Genomic DNA, 23,496 nt, shown 5'->3' with positions numbered 1-23,496 from the left:
ATGCACGGCCGCCTGCCCAGCGCGGGCCCCGTCGGGGGAGGCGGGCTCCGGGAGCGGATCCTGCTGGGATGGTCTGGGGATGATCCAGGGCATCGTCCGGACTCAACCCACATGCCCGGCGCCCCGAAAGAGGGAAGCACTTGCGCTGGACCCAGTTCTCCCGGCCGGTGGGAGAGTGTGGACCCTGCGGCCGCCAGGCCCCGAGCCTGTGGGCGGTACCAGGCGGAGCCGCGGACGTCCGGGCCGACCCGAGCGCCCCGGCGGCTTTGCGCGCTGCCACCGGGGTCCCGAGGTCGGAGGCGGGGCCTGCGGTCAGGGCCCCCCGCGCTCCAGCAGCCCGCGACCCCGCCGGGCGCTCCCGCTGGCCTGGACGTCGCCGGCCCGCGGAGCCAGGAGCCGCACGGTGGACTCTCTCTCTCTCTCTCTCTCTCTCTCTCTCTCTCTCTCTCTCTCCATCCAGGGGTTTCTCCTCGTCTCAACGCCCATCTTCCCCTCCCCCACCTGGCGGTGCCGCACACGCCCCTGGGTCCCTGTGCCCTCTTCCAGCTCCCGGAGAGGTCCCGCTGCTGGGTGGGGCTGGAGAAGCTGGCGCAGCACAGGAAGGCGGGCCCGCGCTTGAGCCGCAGGCGCCCCGGTGATCCCTTCTGCGGTCATGTGGAAGAAGGGGGCAGGGGAAAAAGAACCAAGAAGCCCTGCCGCGGGGTTGGGGGTGGGGGGTGGGGACGAGGGATGGTAGTGTGGATGCTGGGCTAGGGTGCTTCACCTGGGTCCTCGGACATCAGTGTCTCCTTGGGTAAAACGCGATAAAGACTAAACTGGTGTGAGGAACTGGTGTGGGTAAAACAACAACAACAACAAAAAACGCCTAGTACTTCTTGAGCGCTCACTTTGTAGGAGCCTATGTCACTAGTTATAAATATTCTAAACATTACAATGCCATGATGCAAGCCATGCGTAAGGAAGTGCTAATGCAGCGTCGTAGACACTGGTAGGTATTATCTATTATCGTTTGGTTTTTAATAGCTGCTGTTGATGGGAAATACACTTCACGAATTATAATAATCGAACAGTAACAAAGTATCTGTAATATTTTGTTACAAAAATAACGTTATACATTATAATCTATATGCATTGCATATTGTCATATGTATCATATACCAATCATGTTTATTCTATTAAATATATATTATGTTACAATTGTTTACAATACAATGTAACACAGATTGAATGTTTAAGGGGTAGATGCTGAGAGGTTTGAATGCAATCCTCACTGTTGCACTTCCTGGAGGGGGAACTTTCTGCAAGTTACTCAACCATGTAGGTTTTCTTAACCTACACCGTGGGCACATCAATCATAGTCGTGTCCCCCCCCCCCCCCAAGCCTTAGGGTGACTTTTGTAATGATCCAATGTCCTTAGCACAGAGCCTGGCATAGGGAAGGTGCTCTGAGTTGCTGTTACTACTGTATCACTACAATTACACAGGCACCATGCTATCTGGAGGGTCTGCACTCACTTCTCACAGGCCAGGTACCTTGTATCCCTACAAGTGCTTCTGAGCCCAAGAACCCTGACCTGGCTCCCCTCTCCTCTCTCCTCCTTCCCCTGGGTTCGGCTCATGGTGACTTCCTCCAGGACATCCTTGCCCGCTCAGCAGCGTGTAAGACTGAGGGTGTATGCTCCACTGAGGTTGGCAATCTGCCAGGGAATGTGAGGAAGAACCGCTACAAAGATGTGTTGCCGTGTAAGTTGGGGACTTCCAGAGAGAGTCAGTGCAGCTCTGCACACATCCTCCTTCCTGAGCAACTCATGAATGCACCCAGGTGGGATACCTGCAGGGTGTGCAATAATCCTGCTGGCTTTCATCCAGGAGGCTGTCAGGACCTTGGTGCCCCTGTCATCCCAAAGCACTTTTCTCACCTCTCCGGCTGGCAGATGATCAGACACAAGTGATCCTCTCCCTGCTGCAGGAGGAGGGACATGGCGAATACATCAATGGCAACTTCATTCGGGTCAGGCTGGGAGTCAGGGAGGGGTGGATATGGTGGGGGTGACAGCAAGATCTTGGTGGTGAACTTAGCCTTTACCAGGGCACTGATGGAAGCCAGGCCTACATTGCCACACAAGGACCCCTGCCTCACAGCATGCTAGACTTCTGGCGCCTGGTCTGGGAGTTTGGGGTCAAGGTCAGCTCAGAGGAGGGTAAAGTGAAGCTAACATTTGGAGTCCTCCCTTGGCCTAACCAATTCCCTAACCCAAATCACTCCTCTTTCCCCTTTCTTGTGTAGGTAATCTTGATGGCATGTCGAGAAATGGAGAATGGGCGGGTAGGTGTTCTTAGCCCTCTAGAATACATTTCCTTGTGCAAGAAGGAGGCAAGAGAAATCTTGCTAGCAACTCCCTAATCCCGGGTCCAAAAGGACCAATTCTTGTAGTGACTCCTCTATTACTGTCTTTAATTTTTTGTTGATTTTTCCCCCCTTTTATTCATGGTGCTCATCCCTGCAGTGTTCACAACCCCTTTACTGCTGGTCTTCCCACTACAAGTCTGTACCATAGACCATAAGGCCCTATACCAAGCTGTCCCTGGTACAGTTCTGATCTCTGTGTTTGCCTCTCTCTCTCCTTTATTCATTTCATTCTAGCCATTTTGGCCTTTGCTGTTGCTCAGATGTGACAGGGATGGCTCAGTCTCAGGGCCTCTGCCTTGGCTGTTCCTTCTGCCTGGAACATTCTTCTCCTTGGCTTGCTCTACTACCACCTTAAGATCTTTCCTCAAATGCTACTTCCTCCGTGAGACTTTCCTGGATTTTACACCATTTAAAACTTCCAGCACTTCAACTCTCCTTCCCTTGTCCTATTTTCCTTTTTTCTTCACAATTCTTATCACTTCTAGCATATACTATAATCTACACATTGTTTATTCTCTATCTTCTTGATTAGAAGATAAGTCCAGGAGTTCAGGGATCTTTGTTTTGTCTGTTAGCATACACTAGTTACTCAGTAAATGCATATCAACATCAAAGGCACATGATTTCTACATTCTGGCCTATTCAATAGACAGGGATGGGGGGTGGGGTAAGTACTGCCCAGAAATGAATGGCTGATCATGGAGTCTGTACAATCTGTAGTGATGCCCCTTTTTTATTCCTGATTTTGGTAATTTGTGATTTGTCTGTCCATCTCTCCCACATCAGTCTGGCTAGAGTAAAGATGAGCTGTTGTACTGGATCTATCTTGCTGCCTTTTTTGGTAAATAAAATGTATTAGAATACAGCCACACTCATATGTTTGTATATTGTATATATCCGCTTTTATGCTAAAATGGTAGAATTCAGTAGTTGCAATTTTGGTGGATTGAATGGCTTGCAAAGTATAAAATGTGTATTATCTGGCCCTTTATAGAAAATGTCAGCCATCTTTGGGTTAGAGATTTGTCAATTGTTGTTGTTGTTGTTGTCATTGTTGTTGTTTTCTTCAAAGAACCAGCTTTAGGTTTGATTCATTTTCTCTATTTTTTTCATTTCCTATTTCATTAATAACTTTTCATCTTTTTCATTTCATTCCTAATGGTTATTTAGGTTTAATTTGCTCTTACTTTTCTAGTTTCTTCAATTTAGATAATTGATTTGAGATTTTTCTTTTTTCATATATAAGCATTTAATGTTATTTATTTTTCTTTAAGCACTATTTTAGCTATATCTCACAAACTTGATATATTCATTGTATCTTATATTTCATTTAGTTCAAAATATTTTCTAATTTCCCTTGTGATTTCTTCTTTGACTCATGGTATTTGATCATGGTTGTACTTAGTTTCCAAATATTTGAGGACTTTCTCATGTGTATTCCTGTTATTAATTTTTAGTTAATTCTATTGTAGTCAAAGAACAACTTTATATGATTTCAATCCTTTTAAATAGGGGATCCCTGGGTGGCTCAGCGGTTTGGCGCCTGCCTTTAGCCCAGGGCGCGATCCTGGAGTCCTGGGATCAAGTCCCGCATCGGGCTTCCGGCATGGAGCCTGCTTCTCCCTCTGCCTGTGTCTCTGCGCCTCACACTCTCTCTCTATGTCTATCATGAATGAATAAATAAATCTTAAAAAAAAACATTTTAAATATACTGGACTGGTCTTATGGCTATGAATATAGTCTATCTTGGTAAATACTCTGGGTACACTTGAAAAGAATGTGTATTCTGCTTTTGTTGAATGGAGTGTTCTATAAATATCAATTCAGTCAAATGTATTGTGTCTTTTTTAAAAGACACGTTAATATGCTTTGTATCTTTACTATATTTTATAAATCTTTCCTAATTTCTTTTCTCTAAATATTTTATCAATTGCTAAGAGAGGAGTGATGAGATCTCCAACTGTTCAATAACTGCCAATTAGGACAAATATTATTCAAATCTTATTGTTTGTATGATTGGGGGGGGGCTGCTTGCCCTATTATTTGCTAAAATAATGTTTAAGTCCCTAATTTTAAAATTATCTATTTGTCTCTTCACTTCTGTCAGTTTCTACTTCAGCTATTTTAAAACTTTGTAATTGAGTGTATACACAGTTAGGATTATGTCTTCCTGATGAATCAATCCCTTTTCCAATATGTAAGGTTCCTTTCTATTTCTGTTAATATTCCTTTTCTGAAGTGTACTTTGATATTACTATAGCCATTTAAATTGTGCTAAAGTGTGCATGATATATTTTTCCATTCTTTTACTTTTTTAAAAAAGATTTTATTTATTTATTCATGAGAGACACAGAGAGAGAGGCAGAGACATAGGCAGAGGGAGAAGCAGACTCCCTGTGGATAGCCCAATGTGGGACACAATCCCAAGACCCCAGGATCACAACCTGAGCTGAAGGCAGGAGCTCAACCACTGAGCCACTTAGGTGTCCCTCTCATTGTAGTTTTGGTTTGAATTTCCCTGATGATGAGTGATGTTGAGTGAGCATCCTTTCTTGTGTCTTTTGGCCATTTGGATGTCTTCTGTCCATTTTTTAATTGGATTATTTGGTTTTTGGCTGTAGGGTTGAATCAGTCCTTTATGTATTTTGTATACTAACCCTTTATCTGATATATATTTGCAAATACTTTTCCCATTCAATAGGTTGGGTTTTTTTAGTTTTGTTTCTTTCCTTCATTAAACAGAAGCTTTTTATTTTGCCATGGCATGATAAAAAAAGGAATAAAAGGCATCCAAATTGGTAAGCAAGAAGTAAAACTTTCACTATTTGCACATGACACGATACTATATATAGAAAACCCTAAAGATTACACACACAAAAAAATGATAAAACTGATAAATGAATTCAGTAAGGTCGCAGGATACAAAATTAATATACAGAATTCCATTGTATTTCTATATACTAATAATGAAGCAGCAGAAAAAGAAATTAAGAAAACAATCCGATTTACAGTTGCACCAAAAATAATAAAATACCTCAGAATAAACTTAACCAAGGAAGTGAAAAACCTTTAGACTGAAAACTATAAAACACTGAATAAAAGAAAATTGAAGATGACACAAATAAATGGAAAGATATTCCATGCTCATGGATTGGAAGAAGAAATATTGTTAAAATGTCCATACCATCCAAAGCAATCTACAGATTTAGAGCAATCCCTATCAAAATACCAACAACATTTTTCAGAGGAGTAGAACAAACAATCCTAAAATTTGTATGGAACCACAAAGGCCTCAAATAGCTAAAGCAATCTTGAAAAAGAAATATAAAGCTGGAGATATCACAATTCCAGATTTTAAGTTATACTACAAAGATGTAGTAATCAAAACACTATGCTACTGCCATAAAAATAGACACATGAATCGATGGAATAGGACAGAAAGTCCAGAAATAAACTCATGAGTATATAGTCAATTAATCTATTAATCTTCAACAAAAGAGGCAAGAATATGGAATGGGAAAAAGAGTCTTATCAATACATGTGCTGGGAAAACTAGATATCTACATGCAAAAAAGAAAGAAAGAAAAAGAAGGAAGGAAGGAGGGAAGGAAGGAAGGAAGGAAGGAAGGAAGGAAGGAAGGAAGGAAGGAAGGAAGGAAGAAAGAAAGAAGAAAGAAAGAAAGAAAGAAAGAAAGAAAGAAAGAAAGAAAGAAAGAAAGAAAGAAAGAAAGAGAAAGAAAGAAAGAAAGAGAAAAGAAAAGAAAGGAAAGGAAAAGGAAAAGGAAAAGGAAAAGGAAAAGGAAAAGGAAAGAAAGAAACTGGACTACTTTCTTCCACTATACACAAAAATAAACTCATAATGGATTAAAGACTTAAATGTGAGACCCAAAACCATAAAAATTGTAGAAGAGAGTACAGGCAGTAATTTCTCTGGCATTGGTCATAGCAACATCCTTCTTGATATGTCTCCTGAGGCAAAGGACATAAAAGCAAAAACTATTGGGACTGAATCAATCTCTTTTTAAAAACACCTTTATCAAGATGAAATTTATCCATTGAAAGTGTGCAATTCAATTGTTTTTTGTATATTCCTGAGTTACGTAACCATCACTGCAATAAATTTTAGAACATTTTCATCACCCCCCGAAGAAATCCCGTATCTATTGGCCATTACTCCCTATTTCTCCACCGTAGGTAATCCCTACTCTATTTTTCATCCCTATAGGTTTGACTACTCTGGAGTTTTCATATAAGCTGAATCATATGATATGTAGTGTTTGTGACTGGATCCTTTCAGTTAGCATGTTTTTAAAATTCACGCATATTATAGCATGTGTCAGTACTTAACTCCTTTTCATTGCTGAACAGTATTCCATTGAATGTATCTATTACATTTTATTTATTCACTTAAGTTATTCTTAAACTTATTCAGTTTATAGAATGTGACCTGTTTCCACTTTTTGGCTATTATGAATAATGCTGCTATGAACGTTTGTGTGCAAGTTTTTGTGTAGAAGTATGTTTTCAATTCTCTTGGGTATATACCTAGAAGTGGAATTGTTACATCATGTGGTTACTCTATTCTTAATATTTTGAGGAACTGTCAAACTGTTTTACACAGCTATATCATTTTACATTCCAATCAGCAATGTATGAGGATTCAAATTCTTCACATCCTCACCAACACTTGTTATTTGTCTTTTTCCCATAGAATAATCTTGTTATTCTTGTATAAAATCAATTTATTATAAATGTAAGGGTTTATTTATGGACTCTCAATTCTATTCCATTGATTGGTATGTCTTCGTACCAGTACTATACATTTTTTATTATTGTAACTTTATAGTAAGTTTTGAAATCAAGAAGTGTGAGTCCTCTAAATCTCTTCGTTTTTCTTTTTTTTAATAATTTTATTTATTTATTTATTTATTTATTTATTTATTTATTTGAGACACAGAGAGAGAGGCAGAGACATAAGTAGAGAGAGAAGCAGGCTCCTCTCAGGGAGCACGATATGGGACTCCACCCCAGGACTCCAGGACCACGCCCTGAGCCAAAGGCAGATGCTCAACTGCTGAGCCACCCAACTGCTGAGTGACCCAAATTTTGGGTCCCAAAATTTCTTTTTTTTTTCTTCAAGATCGTTTTGACTTTTCTGGGTCACTTGCTATGCAGAAGAGAGTAAGATAGCAGGCTTATGATTTAAAAAGACCTTCCTACTGACCTACTGATCAGTTCCTGCCTAGAAATTGGGTTTCTAATAAAAGTGGCTCCGTATGCTGGAACTGTTTATATAAACAGTATGGTTTATGTGAACACCTGCTCTCCCTTCTGGGAGCCTGAAGTTTCAATACATGCTAATCAGAGGGTGCCTGCATACCACATGGAGTGCCCTAGTGAAAACCCTGGGGACTGATTGCCTAATGAACTTCCCTGTGGACATACATACATGTTGCCACAAATCATTGCTGGGGGAATTAAGCACACTGCATACAACTTCACTGGGAGAAGACTCTTGGAAGTAGGAACCTTGTTTCCCTCACTTTGCCCTGTGCATCTTTTCCCTTTGCTGATTTTATTCTGTATCTTTTCATTGTAATAAATCATAACCATGAGCATAACTCTATGCGGAGTCCTGTGAATCCCGCTAGTAATTATCAAATATGAGGGTGGTCTTAGGTATCTATGACACATTCATTAATGTTAATGTATTAATGTTAAGATCAGCTTGCCAATATCTTCAAAAAGCCGTCTGGGATTTTGATAATGAATGCATTGAATCTATCAATTTGGGAGCTGTTGCCATTTTAACAGTATTGTCTTCCATTCCATGAACATGGATATTTTTCCATTTATCTAAGTCCTCTTTAATTTCTCTTAGCAATGTTTATAGTGTTTAGTTTAGAAATCTTGCACTTTTGTTAAATTTATTTCTAAGTAGTTTATACTTTCTGATACTATTGTAAATGGAGTAATTTTCTTAATTTCATTTTCAGTTTCCTTATTGCAAGTCAAATAGTTTTCACTATATAGAAATACAGTTGATTTTTCTGTATTGATATTATATCCTGCAACCTTGCTGAACTCATTTATGAGCTTTAATAGTGTGGGTGTCGGTGTTGGGAAAACTTAGGGTTTTCCATATATGATGTCGTCTGCAAATTGAGATGATTTTGCTGCTTCTTTTCTAATTCAATACTCTTCCTTCCATCTTCCTTCCTTCCTTCCTTCCTTCCTTCCTTCCTTCCTTCCTTCCTTCCTTCCTCCTCCTCCTCCCTCCCTCCCTCCCTCCCTCCCTCCCTCCTGTCTTCCATTTCTTTTCTCCTATCTTCACTGACTAGATCTTTCAGTACAAAGTTGAACAGAAGTGGCAAGTGCAACCTGACTTTAGGGGCAAAACATTCAGTCTTTCACCATAAATCTAAGGATTGGTGGTGGATTTTGTTTTGTTTTGTTTGTAGATGTGTGTATTAGTGTTGTTGTTTTAATCAGGCTAAGGAGTTTCCTTCTTTTCCTAGTTTCTTTTATACTTTTATCATGAAAGGGTGTTGGATTTTATAAGAAAATTTTCTGTATCTATTCAAATGATCATGTATTTTTATTTCATTTTCTATTAATATGGTATATGATATTGATTTTTTTATATAGAGAACCAATCTTTCATTCCTGGGATTAATCCAATTTTGTCATGGTGTATAACCCTTTGCTGGTATTTTGTTGAGGATTTTTGTGACTGTATTAATGAGATTGGTTAGTATCATTCTTTTCTTGTGATGTTTATGTCTGGTTTTGGTATCAGATTAATACTGGCCTCATACAATATATTGGAAAATGGTCCTTCAGTTTTTTTTGGAAAAAATTTGTGAATAATTGCTATTAATTCTTCCTTGTTTGGCAAAATTCACTAGATTACCTTTTTTAAAATATTAAAAATGGAGAAATATCCTTTACATTTTGCCACATATTTGCTTTTTCTATACTCTTCATTCTTTTTTGTTCATCCATATTTCTAATATTATGTTCCTTTTGTACAAACAACTTACTTTAATATTTCTCACAGTACCTATTTGTTTGTGATAAATTCTCTCAGCTTTTGTTTGTCTGAAACATTTTTAGAATGTAACTTCAGCATTTTTAGAATGTCACACCTTTGACCTCTGGCTTGCAGTTTCTGACAAAATTCTGTCATTCTTGTCTTTGTTCCTTAACATGTAATATGTCCTTTTGTGTGTGATCCTTTTAAGTTCTCTCTGTCTCTCTCAGCAATTTGATCATGATCTGCCTTGATATGGCTTTCCTTATGTTTATTCTGTCTATGGTTGACTTTCTTGGCTTTGTGGGTTTGTGGTTTCATCAAATTTGGAAAAGTTTCCAATGATTATTTTTTCAAATGTAGTTTCTCATCGCTTCTCAGCCTTTTGGCTAAGATCAAGTGTAGTATCAAATGTAGTTTCTGTTCTCCTCTCTCCTCTCCTTCTTCTGGACTCCAGATATGCATACATTATGCATACCATTTGGTATATTTCCACAGGTAATTGACTCTTTGTTCATTTTTCCCTAGTAATTTTTTTCTCTTTTTTTCATTTTTTAAGAAATATTTTATTTATTTATTCATGAAAAGACACAAAGAGAGAGGCAGAGACATAGGCAGAGGGAGAAGCTGGCCCCTGGAAGGAGCCCCATGCGGGACTCCATCCCAGGACCGTGGGATCACGACCTGAGCTGAAGGCAGATGCTCAACCACTAAGCCATCGACGCATCCCTTTTTTTCATTTTAAATAGTTTCTATTGCCATATCTTTGTGTTTATTGATCTTCCGTGTCTAATCTGCTATTTTACAGTGAATTTTTTATTTCATGTATTTTATTTTCCCCTCTAATGGGGTCTAAAGACCTTCATTTAGGTTTATTTTATATATATATATATCTTTTGTTTCACTTTCATTATGTTTGTGTTTTCCTTTTCATCTTCAAGTATATTTAAAATATTTTTTTAATTGCTTAAAGGTCTTTGTCCAATTCTTTCTTCATCCCCATTGGATCTTCTGTTCACATATTTTTCTCCTGGTTATGGATCATATTTTCTTGTGTCTTTGTATGTCTAGTAATTTTATTGGATGCTGGACATTTCTTTTTTGTTTTTAATTTTTATTTATTTATGATAGTCACACACACACACACACAGAGAGAGAGAGAGAGAGAGAGGCAGAGACATAGGCAGAGGGAGAAGCAGGCTCCATGCACCGGGAGCCCAACATGGGATTCGATCCCAGGTCTCCAGGATCGCGCCCTGGGCCAAAGGCAGGCGCTAAACCGCTGCGCCACCCAGGGATCCCAATGTTGGACATTTCTAATTTTACGCAGGTAACTGTTGGATTTTATCGTCTTCCTTTAAAGAGCATTGGACTTTTTCTGGAAGACGTTAAGTTACTTTTGGATGTTTGATCACTTTAAGGTTTGTTTTAAAGTTTTGTAGGGCAGGTCTAGAGCGGCCTTTACTCTAGAACTAATTTCACTCTACTTCTAATATGTATGTGATCCTTCTTGGTTCCCTGTTGAATGCCCTTATAGTCAATCAGGTCTCTCCACTCTGGCTGGAGAGAATATAAATTATTTCTGTCCTATTCTGAACATTACAGGAAATGTTCATCTTAGGTCCTTAGTTATTCTTTCATGGGAAGTTATTCTTGCCTGGCTTCATGGAGTTTCATGATGCTCAGATTATTATTTAGCTAATAATACTCAAGGGGACCATATGCAGATCTCTGGACTTTTTAAACTTTTGTTTGCATGCCTCTGTTCTTTCCAGGACTCTGCCCTTCCAATTCTAGATGCTTTGGCCTTCCTGAGCCATGATCTCTGGCTCCTCAATTCAGTGGGATCATTGGACTCTCCATGTCCTGCAGCCTGGTGACTGCCTCTAGGCAGTAACCTGGGGCAGTCATAAGATTTAACCTATGTGTTTCTCTTTGTTCAGTAATAACAATCCTGCAATGCCTGTTTCCCAATGTCTGAAAATAGTGGCACGTATGTTCTGTCCAGCTTTTTAGTTGTTTACGATATGAGAGTATTCTGACCTGTCTTCCTCCTACATAGTCAGAAGCTCAAGTCTCCACTGTGTCTGTGTGTTTGATCTGACAGGGCGCTGCCAGCTGGCATGCATTAAAGCTGCAGCTAGATGTGCTTCCACCAGCAATGCCTGAGGTGTCCTGTGAGGGTGTAGGTGTATAGATCTGGAACTCTATAAAGCAGACTACTGCTCTTCACTCCCTGCCCTTTCTCCCTTGGCTTTTGCAGAAAAAGTGTGAGCATTTTCTGGGCCCAAGAACGGGAACCACTACAGATTGGGCTTTTTTGCATCATCCTGGTGAGCTGGGGCAGAGGTGGGAATGGTGTTTTATGAAGGGCGGTTTCACAGAAGATTCTCAGGGAAGCTTTTGGATTGGGCCTGAAAGGATGAATAGTTTTTCCACAGCCCTCTCACACTGCAGGGCACTCTCTGGTATTAGCATGCAAATAGTCAGAACTCCATATATACATTGCTTTTGCATTCTGACTATGATCATGGTTATCTCTGTTATATAAATGCCTGATTAGGTCCTTAAAATCCTTATTTCCTTTACCATTTCAGAACTCCAGAAAATCTCTCACTTCAAGTCATGTATAGTTGGTACATAATAAGTACAATAAAACTCTTGCTGTACAACAAAGGAAATCTTTTTTTTTCCCACCATAAATGAGCTTGTTGGAGTTTTAAATCACAATTCTTTCTCCCCTCTATCAAATGTTTCCTTCAGGAAAGCCATGGAAGAGATTTGAGCCAAATGCATTTTTTAAAATATGTTGTTTAACTTTGATTTTTAATCAGAAATGCTTTGTTTGCTGTAAATGTCTTTTGGCACCTTTGTTCTCCTCTCTCTTCCCACCTGCCCCACATCCTCAGACAAGGGAGACACGGCTGAATACAGACATCGTGCTCAGGACCCTCCAGGTCACTTTTCAGAAGGTACTGAAAGGGGAGGCGGAGGCTCCCATAAGGGCAGAGCTGTTTCCTGTTTGTTTTCTCATTTGTAAAATGGGCATTAGCAATAATACCTATCTCCTCCGTTACTACCTGTTGGATTTAAACGGACGATGTCTGACATGTAGTAGATGCTCCATACATGCTTTTTTTAATCTGCCTCTCTTTTCCCATGTTTCAGAATTGCCCTTCTGTGTATCAGTTGCAATATATGTCCTGGCCAGACAGAGGAGTCCCTAGCAATCCTGAACATGTGCTCACCATGGTGGAGGAAGCCTATCACCTCCAGGGATCTGGCCCCAGCCCCCTCTGTGTCCACTGCAGGTTAAAGAAATGGGTTTTATGGGGGTCTGGTGAGACAGAGGTGATTAGGAGTGGGGGAGGGAAGTAGGGAGGTCAGTGCAGGGCCTGAAGTCAGTATCACAGTTTGAGGGCCTCTTTTGAAAAACCTGAAGCCACACTAGCTCATGCTGCATCAACTGAAATTTAGCATTTATTGAGCACAGACTGCCTGCTGGAGAGTAAGCACAGAGTTGATGCTCAACAAATATAAGCAATTAAAAAGTTTTTTCTTTTAAATTGTAATCTGGGGATTCTGAGAATCAAAAGGTGCTGCAGGGGATCCTTCATTATGGCCTTCACTCCCAACTTCAAATGCCCCATATAAAAGGGGTTGTGGACAGGTCCTGACCAAGCTTACACTTACTCTTGCTTGTCAGTGTGGGTTGTGGGTGAACAGGTGTCCTGTGCACTGTGGATTATGTGAGACAGTTACTCCTGACCCAGGTACGAATAGGGCATGTGTGTGGTTATGTGCAGAACAGGTCCAATGCCCACCAGGTCCTGCTCATGTGCTCTCTCTGCTCCAGATGATCCCACCTAACTTTAGCCTCTTCAACGTGGTCCTGGAGATGAGAAACCAGCGGCCTGCAGCTGTGCAGACAGAGGTGAGAGGCTCAGTCTCCTCAATCCAAGGTCACATCCCTCCTCCTCTTGTCTTCCCTTTTTGATGATTCCTCTTCCCCCACCAGGAGCAGTACAGGTTCCTATACCACACAGTGGCTCAGATGTTCTCAGCACTCCAAAATACCAACCCTCTTTACCAGAATTTCAAGGAGGTACCAAGGTACTTCCTACTGTCTTCCTGTCCACCATCAACACCCTCAGAGACCAGGACCCAGAGTAGAAGTCTTTGGCCACCATCATTGCATCTAGCCCATGGACTCCTTCTGGGAGACTATTCCTCTTAAGCTTAATCCTCCCACCCACCCCCGCCCCACCCCTGCCCCTGCCCTTGCCCCCCAGAGTCCATGGTCACCTTCAGCAGGGGTCTGGCCAGTTTCCTCCAAGCTTCATACCCCTCCCCTCCTGTCTTTCCCCAGCATTGTGCCCCAGTCTACGAGGACGCCCTGTCCTTCCAGACCTCCCTGGCCCTTACCACCACACCACGCCCAGTTGGCGAGGTCCTCAGGTACCCAGCTCCGTCTCCTCATTCTTCCCTTCCTAATTTCTCAGCCTCAGAGGCTAACCCTTCCCTTGCCCTTGAAACAGCAGCCCTTCCGTGTTTAGTCTACCAAATAATCACTGGCTCTTTGAATTGAGTCGGGGAACCAGCCCCAATAGGGCACTTTGAGCCCAGAGATCCCACTGCCTCTGCTTCTGAGACTAGCCCCTGGTTAGCCCTTTCTTTGCTTCCCCGGTCATTAATTTCGCAAATATTTCTTGACGCTGCCCACTTGTCAGGCCTCGTGTCAGGTGCTGGGGACACAGGGGCCATCTCCCTTTGCGGCAGATTTCAGCCCCTCGTCCTTGAGACCGGCTCACCATTTCGAGCCTTTCCCTCCCTCCCCTTTAGATGCCACTTCCTCATTCTTTGATTCAAACGTCGACCCAGAAATGACCACCCCGCAATACACTGCCCCGCCCCGTTCACCTGCGCCGCTGTCCGCCTGCCCGGTCCACCCACCTGGCGGGCGCCGCAGGCGCAGAGCCCAGGTCCGGAGCGCAGAGCCCTGAGCCCAGCCCGTGGGGCCGCCGCGCGGGCGGAAAGGAAGCCGCGCTCCCCGCCCCCTCCTCCGGCCCAGGCGTTTCACTTCCTCCCCGCCCTCCGCGCCCGCGGGAGCATCTCGGAGCCGGGGCCCCCGGGCCTCGCCATGGCCGACACGTACGCGGTGGTGCAGAAGCGCGGGGCGCCGGCGGGCCCCGGGGCGGGGGCGGGGGCGCGGGGCGCGGGCGCGGGCGCGGACGAGGCGCCGCTGTACAGCCAGGTGAGGCCGCGCGCCCGGAGGCCGCCGGCGCACGCGGAGGACGCGCGGGGGCTGCTGCCCGGCGGCGGTGAGTCGCGGCGGGTCGCGGCGCGAGGCGGGAGGGGGCACCCACCTCCCCTGCCCCCACCTCCCCCCGCCCCGCCCCGCCCCGCCCCGCCCCTGCCCCAGACGCGTCTTGCTGGGGTCGGGAAGGCCCTGGCGGCCCCGAGGACCCCTGGCCCGCAGCGCTGCCCGGCCGGGCCACGCCTCTGGGGCTGTTGCCGCACCGCACGCCGATCAGGGCCACTGCCACGGTGGGAAGTGCCCAGACCTGGCCGCGAGTCCCTGGCGACGCCAGCCGGTCCAGGGCTAGCCCGCCGGCGACACCCGCCGCCCCGCCCCGTCCCCCCCCCCCCCAGGCCCCGGCAGCGCGGAGGACGCTGCCCCCAGTGTGTGCCGACTCAGTGGGGCTGAGTCGATCCGTGGGGGCGGGGGTGGTTGTTCTGCCCACAGTTCCTGCCGACCAAAGCCCTGCCGGGCCTGATGCCTATGAGGACGTGGTGGATGGCCCTCAGACCGGTGGGCTAGGTAAGTCAAAGTCTGGGTTGCTGGGCTTCCGCAGCTTCGACTGAATCCCAGGATTTGGGGGTGTAGGGATGGTGGCACGGGGCCCACACTCTCCGAGTCCTGTGATTGTGGCTTCAGCCCCCCCCCCCCCCCCCAAGGGCCTGGAGGCTTGAGGATGACCTTCCACATGTCTCCACACCTCAGCTTCTCCATGAAACCCTTCTTCCAGGCTTCAACCTGCGCATTGGAAGGCCTAAAGGGCCCCGGGACCCCCCTGCTGACTGGAGCCAGGTGTGAGTGCGCAAGCTGCCTGCCTGTTGCCCGCCACGAGCACCTGCACTGCTGACGGCCGCGTTCTGCTATGTGAAGTGCTGGGAATGGGAATGCTGGTCCTGGATCAAAATAAAAGTTTCTCAGGGTGGAAATATAGGGGCTTTGCCCCAGTGATTATAGCATTCAAAGCCTGAGGCTGGGGGAGGTAGTTGGAAGATAATGGCTGGTAAGGCTGCAGTGAACAGATTCAAGAATAAACATCAGGAATGGGTCCAACCCCAGGGGACTAGGCAGGTTCTCCCAAGTGTGAAGAAGAAGATGGACAGATGGGCTTCTATAAATTGCCCCCATCGTCCATAATGCACTAGTTCATCTCGATAATTGAACCTCTCTCACTTAAGACACTCAGCTGGATACAGAAAGGGGTGGGCCGTTGAAAAGACTGATGGATGCTTCCCCACCCTGCCGTCACCATTCAGACAGATCCAAGCCAGGTATAACAACCCAGCAGACTGATTTCAAACAGGTAAAAAGATCCCCAGATGGGTATGCAGACAGATGGGCCCCCAACTGGGACAAGTAGATAGCCGTATACCTAAGACAGCCAGATCTTCAGAGGGACAGACCACAGCTGGAAGGATGGACCTCCAGTCAGAGAGAGAAATCAACTAACAGCCTGACAGACCAGCCCCAGCAAGAGAGACCATAAAAAACACCCCTCTCCTGGCTAGGCAGCCAGCCAGACACCAGCCGGATGGACCTCTAGGTGGACAGACTCCCAGACAGACATAAACAAATCCCTAGCTGAACAGGCACACAGACATCCTCTCAGCTAGACAGACATACCCCCAAGTGAGTGGACAGACTAACCTAGTCAGACTCCTCTCTAGCCAGATGGACTCTCAGCCAGACCCTTGATTGTACAGACAGCCTCTCAACTTAGCAATAGACGTCTAGGTGAACTTCTAGATGGTTGGATAGTCCCCACCAACTCACCAATTCCAAAGAACCCACATTTTAGCAGACAAATTGATGCACCACCTGCTGAGAAGACTGCCAGGTGGATCCCCAGGCAGTCAACAAGCCAGATAAGTAGACAAACGCTCAGGGAGATAAATATCCTAAGCCTGACAGATTACCCACCATCTACCAACTTGGCATACATTGCACATCAGATCCTTCAAACAGGTTAGATATCTGCTAGCCAGATCGACCTCCAGTCTCTCAGAGAGGATAGGGCCGCATTGGCAGATGAACTCCTAGTCAGGCACATGACAGATGGCTCCAGCCAGACAGTGAGGCACTGTGCTCAGGCAGAGATAAATAAACCCCAAGCCAACTGGCCAGCCATATCCCAAACTGGACAGCCAGATGAACAGGTGGACCCTCATCTGGAGAGAGAAATGGACCCCCAACATCTCAGATTCCATTTAGACAGATCCCCAACCAGATAGACCCTAGTCAGACAGTAAGACCCTCAACTAGACTAAGTCTGAGCCATTCACATACACCCTTAGCCAGACAAACCCCCAGCCCTTGAACTGACAGCAGATGCACACAGATTGCTAGTTTGGCAGACAGCTCTGCAGCTGGCAAAACAGCCATCTAGCCTCATAGATGGACTGACAACAGACTGACAGATCAGTCTGTAGCCAGATAGGCTGATAAATCTCCAAGTAGATAGCTAGAAAAGTAAACTCCAGACAGACTGAATGCCAGCTTGATAAGACCCTCAGAGAGACCCCCAGCTAGACAGACATGCAGACCTCCAGCCAAAAGAGCTGCAGCCAGGCAGATCCCCAGCTAGACAGACACTGCATGAGCCAGACAGATCTCCAACTGGACAGATAGAAAAATGGGCCACCCAGCCAGAAAACAAGCAATCCTCCATCAAGATAGATCTTCAAACCAGACAACCCCAACTGAACAGAAAGACGAGATTAAATTTACACTTGATGCTCCAAAACCCTGATCCTGCTCTGTGAGCCTCTCTCCTGATGTGATTTTCCTGACAATGTCTAGTTCATTCAGGTGGATTCCCACCCATCCCTCCCCAGCAAAGTGCCCTCCCAAGGCTGTTGGAGAGCGATCCTGTGTCTGTGATGAGCATGGACCACTGAGGCCTTCACCAGCCACCTGCCCAGCCAGGCCCACATCCCTCATTCAGTTACTGTGAGAATTCAGTGAAAGAGAGAATATAAAGATTTAGTTCAGGAGCTTATGCTTGATAAATGTTAGACCATAATCAGATCTTGGCTCCTACACTCAATACAGGTTCTGAGAAAAGTCATTTTCCCTTTGAGTGTTAGTAAAAGGAAAGTGAAACTTGCCTTCCTTGGCCACAACAGTGCTTGCTGGCATTGGACTTAACTTGTCAAGTGCTATAAGGTCTCTGCACAAGAAGCAGTTCAACCAGCAGAAACCCGGAATTGCAGAGAAACCTAGGGATTCTCCAGCTTAATGGGGACCAGGAGGCCAGCATCACCCGGAGTGATGAGGTGGAGCTGAATTTGGTGGAAAGAGGCAGGAAGGAGGACCCAAAGCTGCTGGTAACGGGAGATTTGAGGTGTCATTTAGAGTGGAAACTGATCTCATAGCCAAAAATATTAAGTTCATTTGGCTCCAGAGACTAGAAAGGGAAAAGCAGTAGTATCTTGGAGGAGAGGCAGTCTATGGCAAAAGGAAGAAGCATATTTCCCTCCATAGAGGAGGGAAACCAGTGTTAATTAAAACATTGGTCTCTGGGGTCTGCCCAGAGGCTAGCACCGACTCAGCTCAATTTCCTACCAGAAACCATTACGGTGGGGTGCAGTAGACCCATTTGGGGAAGATCTTTTTAACAATTAGGTCTGAGGCTAAACTGTTTGCAATCCTTAGCTGCCCATTTCAGACTGAAGAGTTGTTCTGCTGAAAGTGAGAACTTCCATGCTTTGTGATTATCAGCAGGAAGATGCCCCAGCAACATAGAAAAACCTATAGGATTGCAAGGCAGAGCATTCAGGAGAATGCTGGGCTGGGCTCTTTACATATTTTATTTCATTCGGTCTGTAAAACAATATCTGTGAGTAAGTTTTACCACTGAGCCCATTTTGCAGATGCAGAGGAGACTCAGAAAAGATAGTTGTTAGTTTGAGACTCACACCCAGATTTCTGTCTTAGTGTTTAGTGTTACAGAAATATATGGCTCTGAGTGAAAGAAGCCCTAAATCATTAAATGAATATAAATAGCTAGCCTGACTGGGTCCTTGGTATGCACATGGACTGAATGATTAATCTTCAGAGCAACCCACACACAGAAGTAAGTTGGTTATCCCCACTTTGCAGAAGCCAGGAATAACTGCAATGAATGAACACAGTATTATTTAATACTTCTTTAAACGAATTAGGCCTGTATCATAGTGTTGAATAGCTTGGACTCAGTCACTTACTAGTAGTGTGATCTGGAGCAAGTTTTCAGTTTCTCTCTGGTTCAGTTAGTTTCCTAGGCTGTAAATTGAACACAATAAAGTTACTTTTATCATAAGGTCACCACATGAATGATTGTTCAGAGCAAGAGTGAATCTGGATTTTTACAACACACATAGAAAAGAAGATTTCTTTTTCTTTCAGGGATTATTTCCAGAATAAAACAATTTCCATAGTTCTAGTCTTGGTTAACAGTTGCATTTTCAGTCAGAAAAATGATTTATTCAACATATGTTATTGAGATAATTAAGTAGTCAGGAAAAAGAAGTTCAAACCATATGTCATACCTTACAGCAGGACAAATCCTAAATGTATCAGAGATTTGAATATAAAATATTAAACCACAGAAGCATTAGAAGAAATTATGGGAGATTTTCTTTATATTCTTGGACTACAACAGTCCTTGCTAAATATGGAAAGACATCAGAAGCCCAAAAGAAATATAGATAAATTTTAATGCATAGAAATATTTCAACCTTGCAAAAATCACCATAAGCACAGTCAGAAAATTAATGGCAAACTTGAAAAAAAATTACAACTGAGGTCAAACAAAAGGCTAATTTTCTGAGATATTAAACGCTCCTAAGAATAAGTAAAGGCCGAAAGCTCAAAATAAAAATGTGCAAAGATGCCCTATCTCACCTGTAATAAAAACTGAGTATCAGAATTTTATACTGAGATAACTGATTTCATTTATGTTAGCAAAGATCAAAAAGTTTAATAACACAGTGTTACCAAGGAAATGTTCTCCTGTAGAGCCAGTGGCTGTTTAAATGCATGCTACCGCTATGGAAAGCACTTTAACAACATCTATTTAAAAATACACATACTCTTGGAGGCAGATATTTCATTTCTAGGCATTTATCTTATGCGGATACTCATAGAACTCCAAAATGTTACACAGAGTTATTCGCTGTAGCACTGTCTATAGTAGCAGAAGACTGGAAACACTTGAAATGTTCTCAATGGGGTCTTGGTTAAACAAATGCAATGATGGAATACTATGCAGCTGTAAAAAAGGGGAACGAGACCACCTCTGTGTACTGGTGTGAACAAATCTCCAAATCACATTGTAAGATTGAAAAAAAATTAAAAGTATATTAACTTACATTATAAAAAGAAAATATTTTATATGAGCATCTATAAATATGTTTTTCTTTATATACAAATAAATTACATTTGAAAAAAAGCACAGGAAATTTGACAAAGGACTGAACATCTGGGGGCTCTGTCCTGCAGCTTCATGCGCTGTGCTCCAGCCACCCTGCCTTCCTTTCATCTCCTCAAACCCTCCATGCTCAGTGTTGCTCGTCCTGTGTCCCCAGAGGCTCAGGTGACCATCTGTGACTCATGTGCACACTGAGGTTCCTGCTAGTACTGCTATGGTACACAGGGGATCCACATCCAGCATTGCCCTGCCAAACTCTGAGAGCTGGTGAGACATCTTCCACCAGCACTACTCTTTTCCATTCCCCAGAACACCTGGTGTCATCCTTTGTCACACTCGTCCCTGGGCTGGTGTGACCCTGGGGCTGTAGGGAGTTCTGTGGGTTAGGGATAGGTCTTGTGGGTTAGGGATATGTCTTGACTTTACTGCCTATGTGTTTGGAGGGCTCCACACAGAGCAATACTTGGTAAATGTTTGTGGATTTCAACTCAGTAAGCAGAATTACTCAATTGTAAACCTAGAAAGTGGTCTTTTTCTTTTTAAAGATTTTATTTATTGAGAGACACACACACAGAGAGGCAGACACATAGGCAGAGAGAGAAGCAGACTCCCTGCAGGGAGCCCGATGTGGGACTCAATCCCAGGTCTCCAGGATCACATCCTGGGCTGAAGGCAGTGCTAAACCGCTGAGCCACCCGGGCTGCCCTGTATTATGATTTGTTAAATGATAATAGAACCCCGGGATCATGACCTGGGCCAAAGGCAGACGCTCAACCACTGAGCCACCCAGGTGTCCCTGCAAAATGGTCTTATTGGAAAGCTTTCAGAATGTCAATTGCAGCCTCAGTGAAGGTTATAGAAGAGATCACTAAGGAGCTATTATTGTTCATCTGTTAGTGTTTGATAATAGTTCAATTTACCTCAAACATAAGGTTATAGGAATAAATAGGAATAGGAATAAATTATCTAGAGAAAATTGTTTATTGATTTTATGGCACATTTCTCTTACAATATATAAGTTGGTCCAGAGACATAAATCCTTAAGAAAATGTGAGAAAGAGAAGTGTTTGTTAAAGCCATACCAGCATTGAAATCAATTTCAGAAGTTTTAAGAGGTTTAAATAGTGTCCAAACATAAATACAAAGTGCACCTGAAAAGTGACTTCAATGGGATGCCACAGATTTCAAGCAGACCTACAGTCCTGCACCTTTCCCTTGGAGGATGACTTCTCCAAGAGATCTGTCTTTTGGGCAGCCCAGGGGGCTTAGTGGTTTAGTGCTGCCTTCAGCCCAGGGCCTGATCCTGGGGACCCAGGATCGAGTCTCACCACAGGCTACTTGCATGGAGCCTGCTTCTCCCTCTGCCTGTGTCTTTGCCTCTCTCTCTCTCTTTCTCTCTCTTTCTATGTCTCATGAATAAATAAATAAATAATCTTAAAAAAAAAAAAAGAGATCTGTCTTTCTGTTTAGGGACTGATGACTGACAAAGTCAGCAGGTTAACTGCCATGACCTCTCCATCCCCTAGCACTTCATCAAGAACAAGAAATAAACAAGAAAAACTATTTATTGAATTTAATAAGAAAAGAAAACTGTTGGTGAGAGCCTTGGCTCTTGCTGTGTAATTTCCATTATTCTTGAATTAGAATGCATTAGAACAAAATTATTTTCTCTTTTGAGTTTATGAATAAAATATTTAGTTATTCCTACAAGGAACTGCCCCTTTTTAAAATCGTGTCACTGAGTTTAATGAAATGTAGTCAGAACTAAACTAACCGAATGCCTTCCAAAGTCAGGTACATAAAAATATAATCAGGACTTCTACCCACAAAGAGTAGCTAGTATTCATTATGTTTCTTATGTGATAGATACTCTTCAACAAATGTTAAATGTATGAATTCATTTACTGCTCCCAAAGACATTAAGTATGATTTTTATCCCTATTTCATAGATATAAAAAAACTTAGATGGAGATGTTAATCAACTCAAGGTTACACAGAAAATAGCAGAGATGTATTTCAAATCTAGGCATTCTGGGCCCCACGCCCTGCCACCTCCACCCCCTCTGCCGCTGCCAAAAAGTATAACCGTACCTAACAGCCTAAAGTTGTATTTTCTCCACCCTGGCCTTCCTTAAATAGGTCAGGATCCCCATGAGAATGTGGGATCAGAAGTTCTACAGCAACCAGGAAATGTTTCAAATTTGCAGTCATGTGTACAGAGGATGCTTTTATTTATTTATTTTTTTCAGAGGATGCTTTTAAATCAACATAAAAAATATCGACAGTGTGTTGGTGGGAATGTGAACTGGTGCAGCCACTCTGGAAAACTGTGTGGAGGTTCCTCAAAGAGTTAAAAATAGATCTGCCCTACGACCCAGCAATTGCACTGCTGGGGATTTACCCCAAAGATACAGATGTAGTGAAACACCGGGACACCTGCACCCCGATGTTTATAGCAGCAATGTCCACAATAGCTAAACTGTGGAAGGAGCCTCGGTGTCCATCGAAAGATGAATGGATAAAGAAGATGTGGTCTATGTATACAATGGAATATTCCTCAGCCATTAGAAACAACAAATACCCACCATTTGCTTCGACGTAGATGGAACTGGAGGGTATTATGCTGAATGAAATAAGTCAATCAGAGAAGGACAAACATTATATGGTCTCATTCATTTGGGGAATATAAAAAATAGTGAAAGGGAATAAAGGGGAAAGGAGAGGAAATGAGTGGGAAATATCAGAGAGGGTGACAGAACATGAGAGACTCCTTACTCTGGGAAACGATCAAGGGGTGGTAGAAAGGGAGGTGGGCGGGGGTTGGGGTGACTGGGTGACGGGCACTGAGGGGGGCACTTGATTGGATGAGCACTGGGTGTTATGCTATATGTTGGCAAATTGAACTCCAATAAAAAAATATCAACAGTGTAATATTATGATTTATAATAAATGTATATTTTGGCCTTCATCTACTGGTTCCCAGCTTCCAGCTCCTAAAGCCTTTGGAATTTCATAAGCAATAAGAGCAATGAAAGCATCTTTTATGATAATATCTGGCCTTTTGTCCTCTATTTCAGAAATTATTTCAGAGCCATAGAGGTGAAAAGGATGTTATATTATTCATAATAAGGCCCTTTCTACCATACTTGAGTTTATGTTAATGCAGTGACTTTTGAAAAGCCTCTAAGTAACTGAAATTGGAAGCTGATTACCAGAGAAACCAACCATATGATTAAAGGATTCGTTTGTGGCTGTATCCTATTGTAGTTGGCAAAATTGTGAATATGGAAAGGGCACCAAGTGGGCTAGCAAGGAGGACACGGAAAGGAGCCTTTGATACATGATTA

The 23,496-nt window shown here is 43.4% G+C and overlaps 1 protein-coding gene and 1 pseudogene across 1 annotated transcript; both read left to right on the top strand.

Annotated features, from left to right (window-relative positions):
• Positions 1-15,668, top strand: PTPN18 (protein tyrosine phosphatase non-receptor type 18). The gene is given in 16 exon segments (XM_049100803.1): positions 1-372; positions 1,419-1,743; positions 1,935-2,011; positions 2,090-2,185; positions 2,288-2,326; positions 11,707-11,721; positions 11,723-11,776; positions 12,353-12,415; positions 12,612-12,754; positions 13,150-13,216; positions 13,300-13,377; positions 13,462-13,548; positions 13,813-13,901; positions 14,553-14,764; positions 15,190-15,264; positions 15,473-15,668. Coding segments are annotated over 16 exon segments (1,860 nt in total). The 3' UTR covers positions 15,541-15,668.
• LOC112670222 (U2 spliceosomal RNA) lies at positions 9,813-9,955 on the top strand (annotated as a pseudogene).
• Positions 15,669-23,496: the final 7,828 nt, after the last annotated feature.

This window comes from Canis lupus, chromosome 25, assembly GCF_003254725.2.
Source record: "Canis lupus dingo isolate Sandy chromosome 25, ASM325472v2, whole genome shotgun sequence".
NCBI classification, from domain to species: Eukaryota; Metazoa; Chordata; class Mammalia; order Carnivora; family Canidae; genus Canis; species Canis lupus.
The sequence above is the reverse complement of the archived record's forward strand: the minus strand, read 5'-3'. Positions and strand labels throughout refer to the sequence as shown.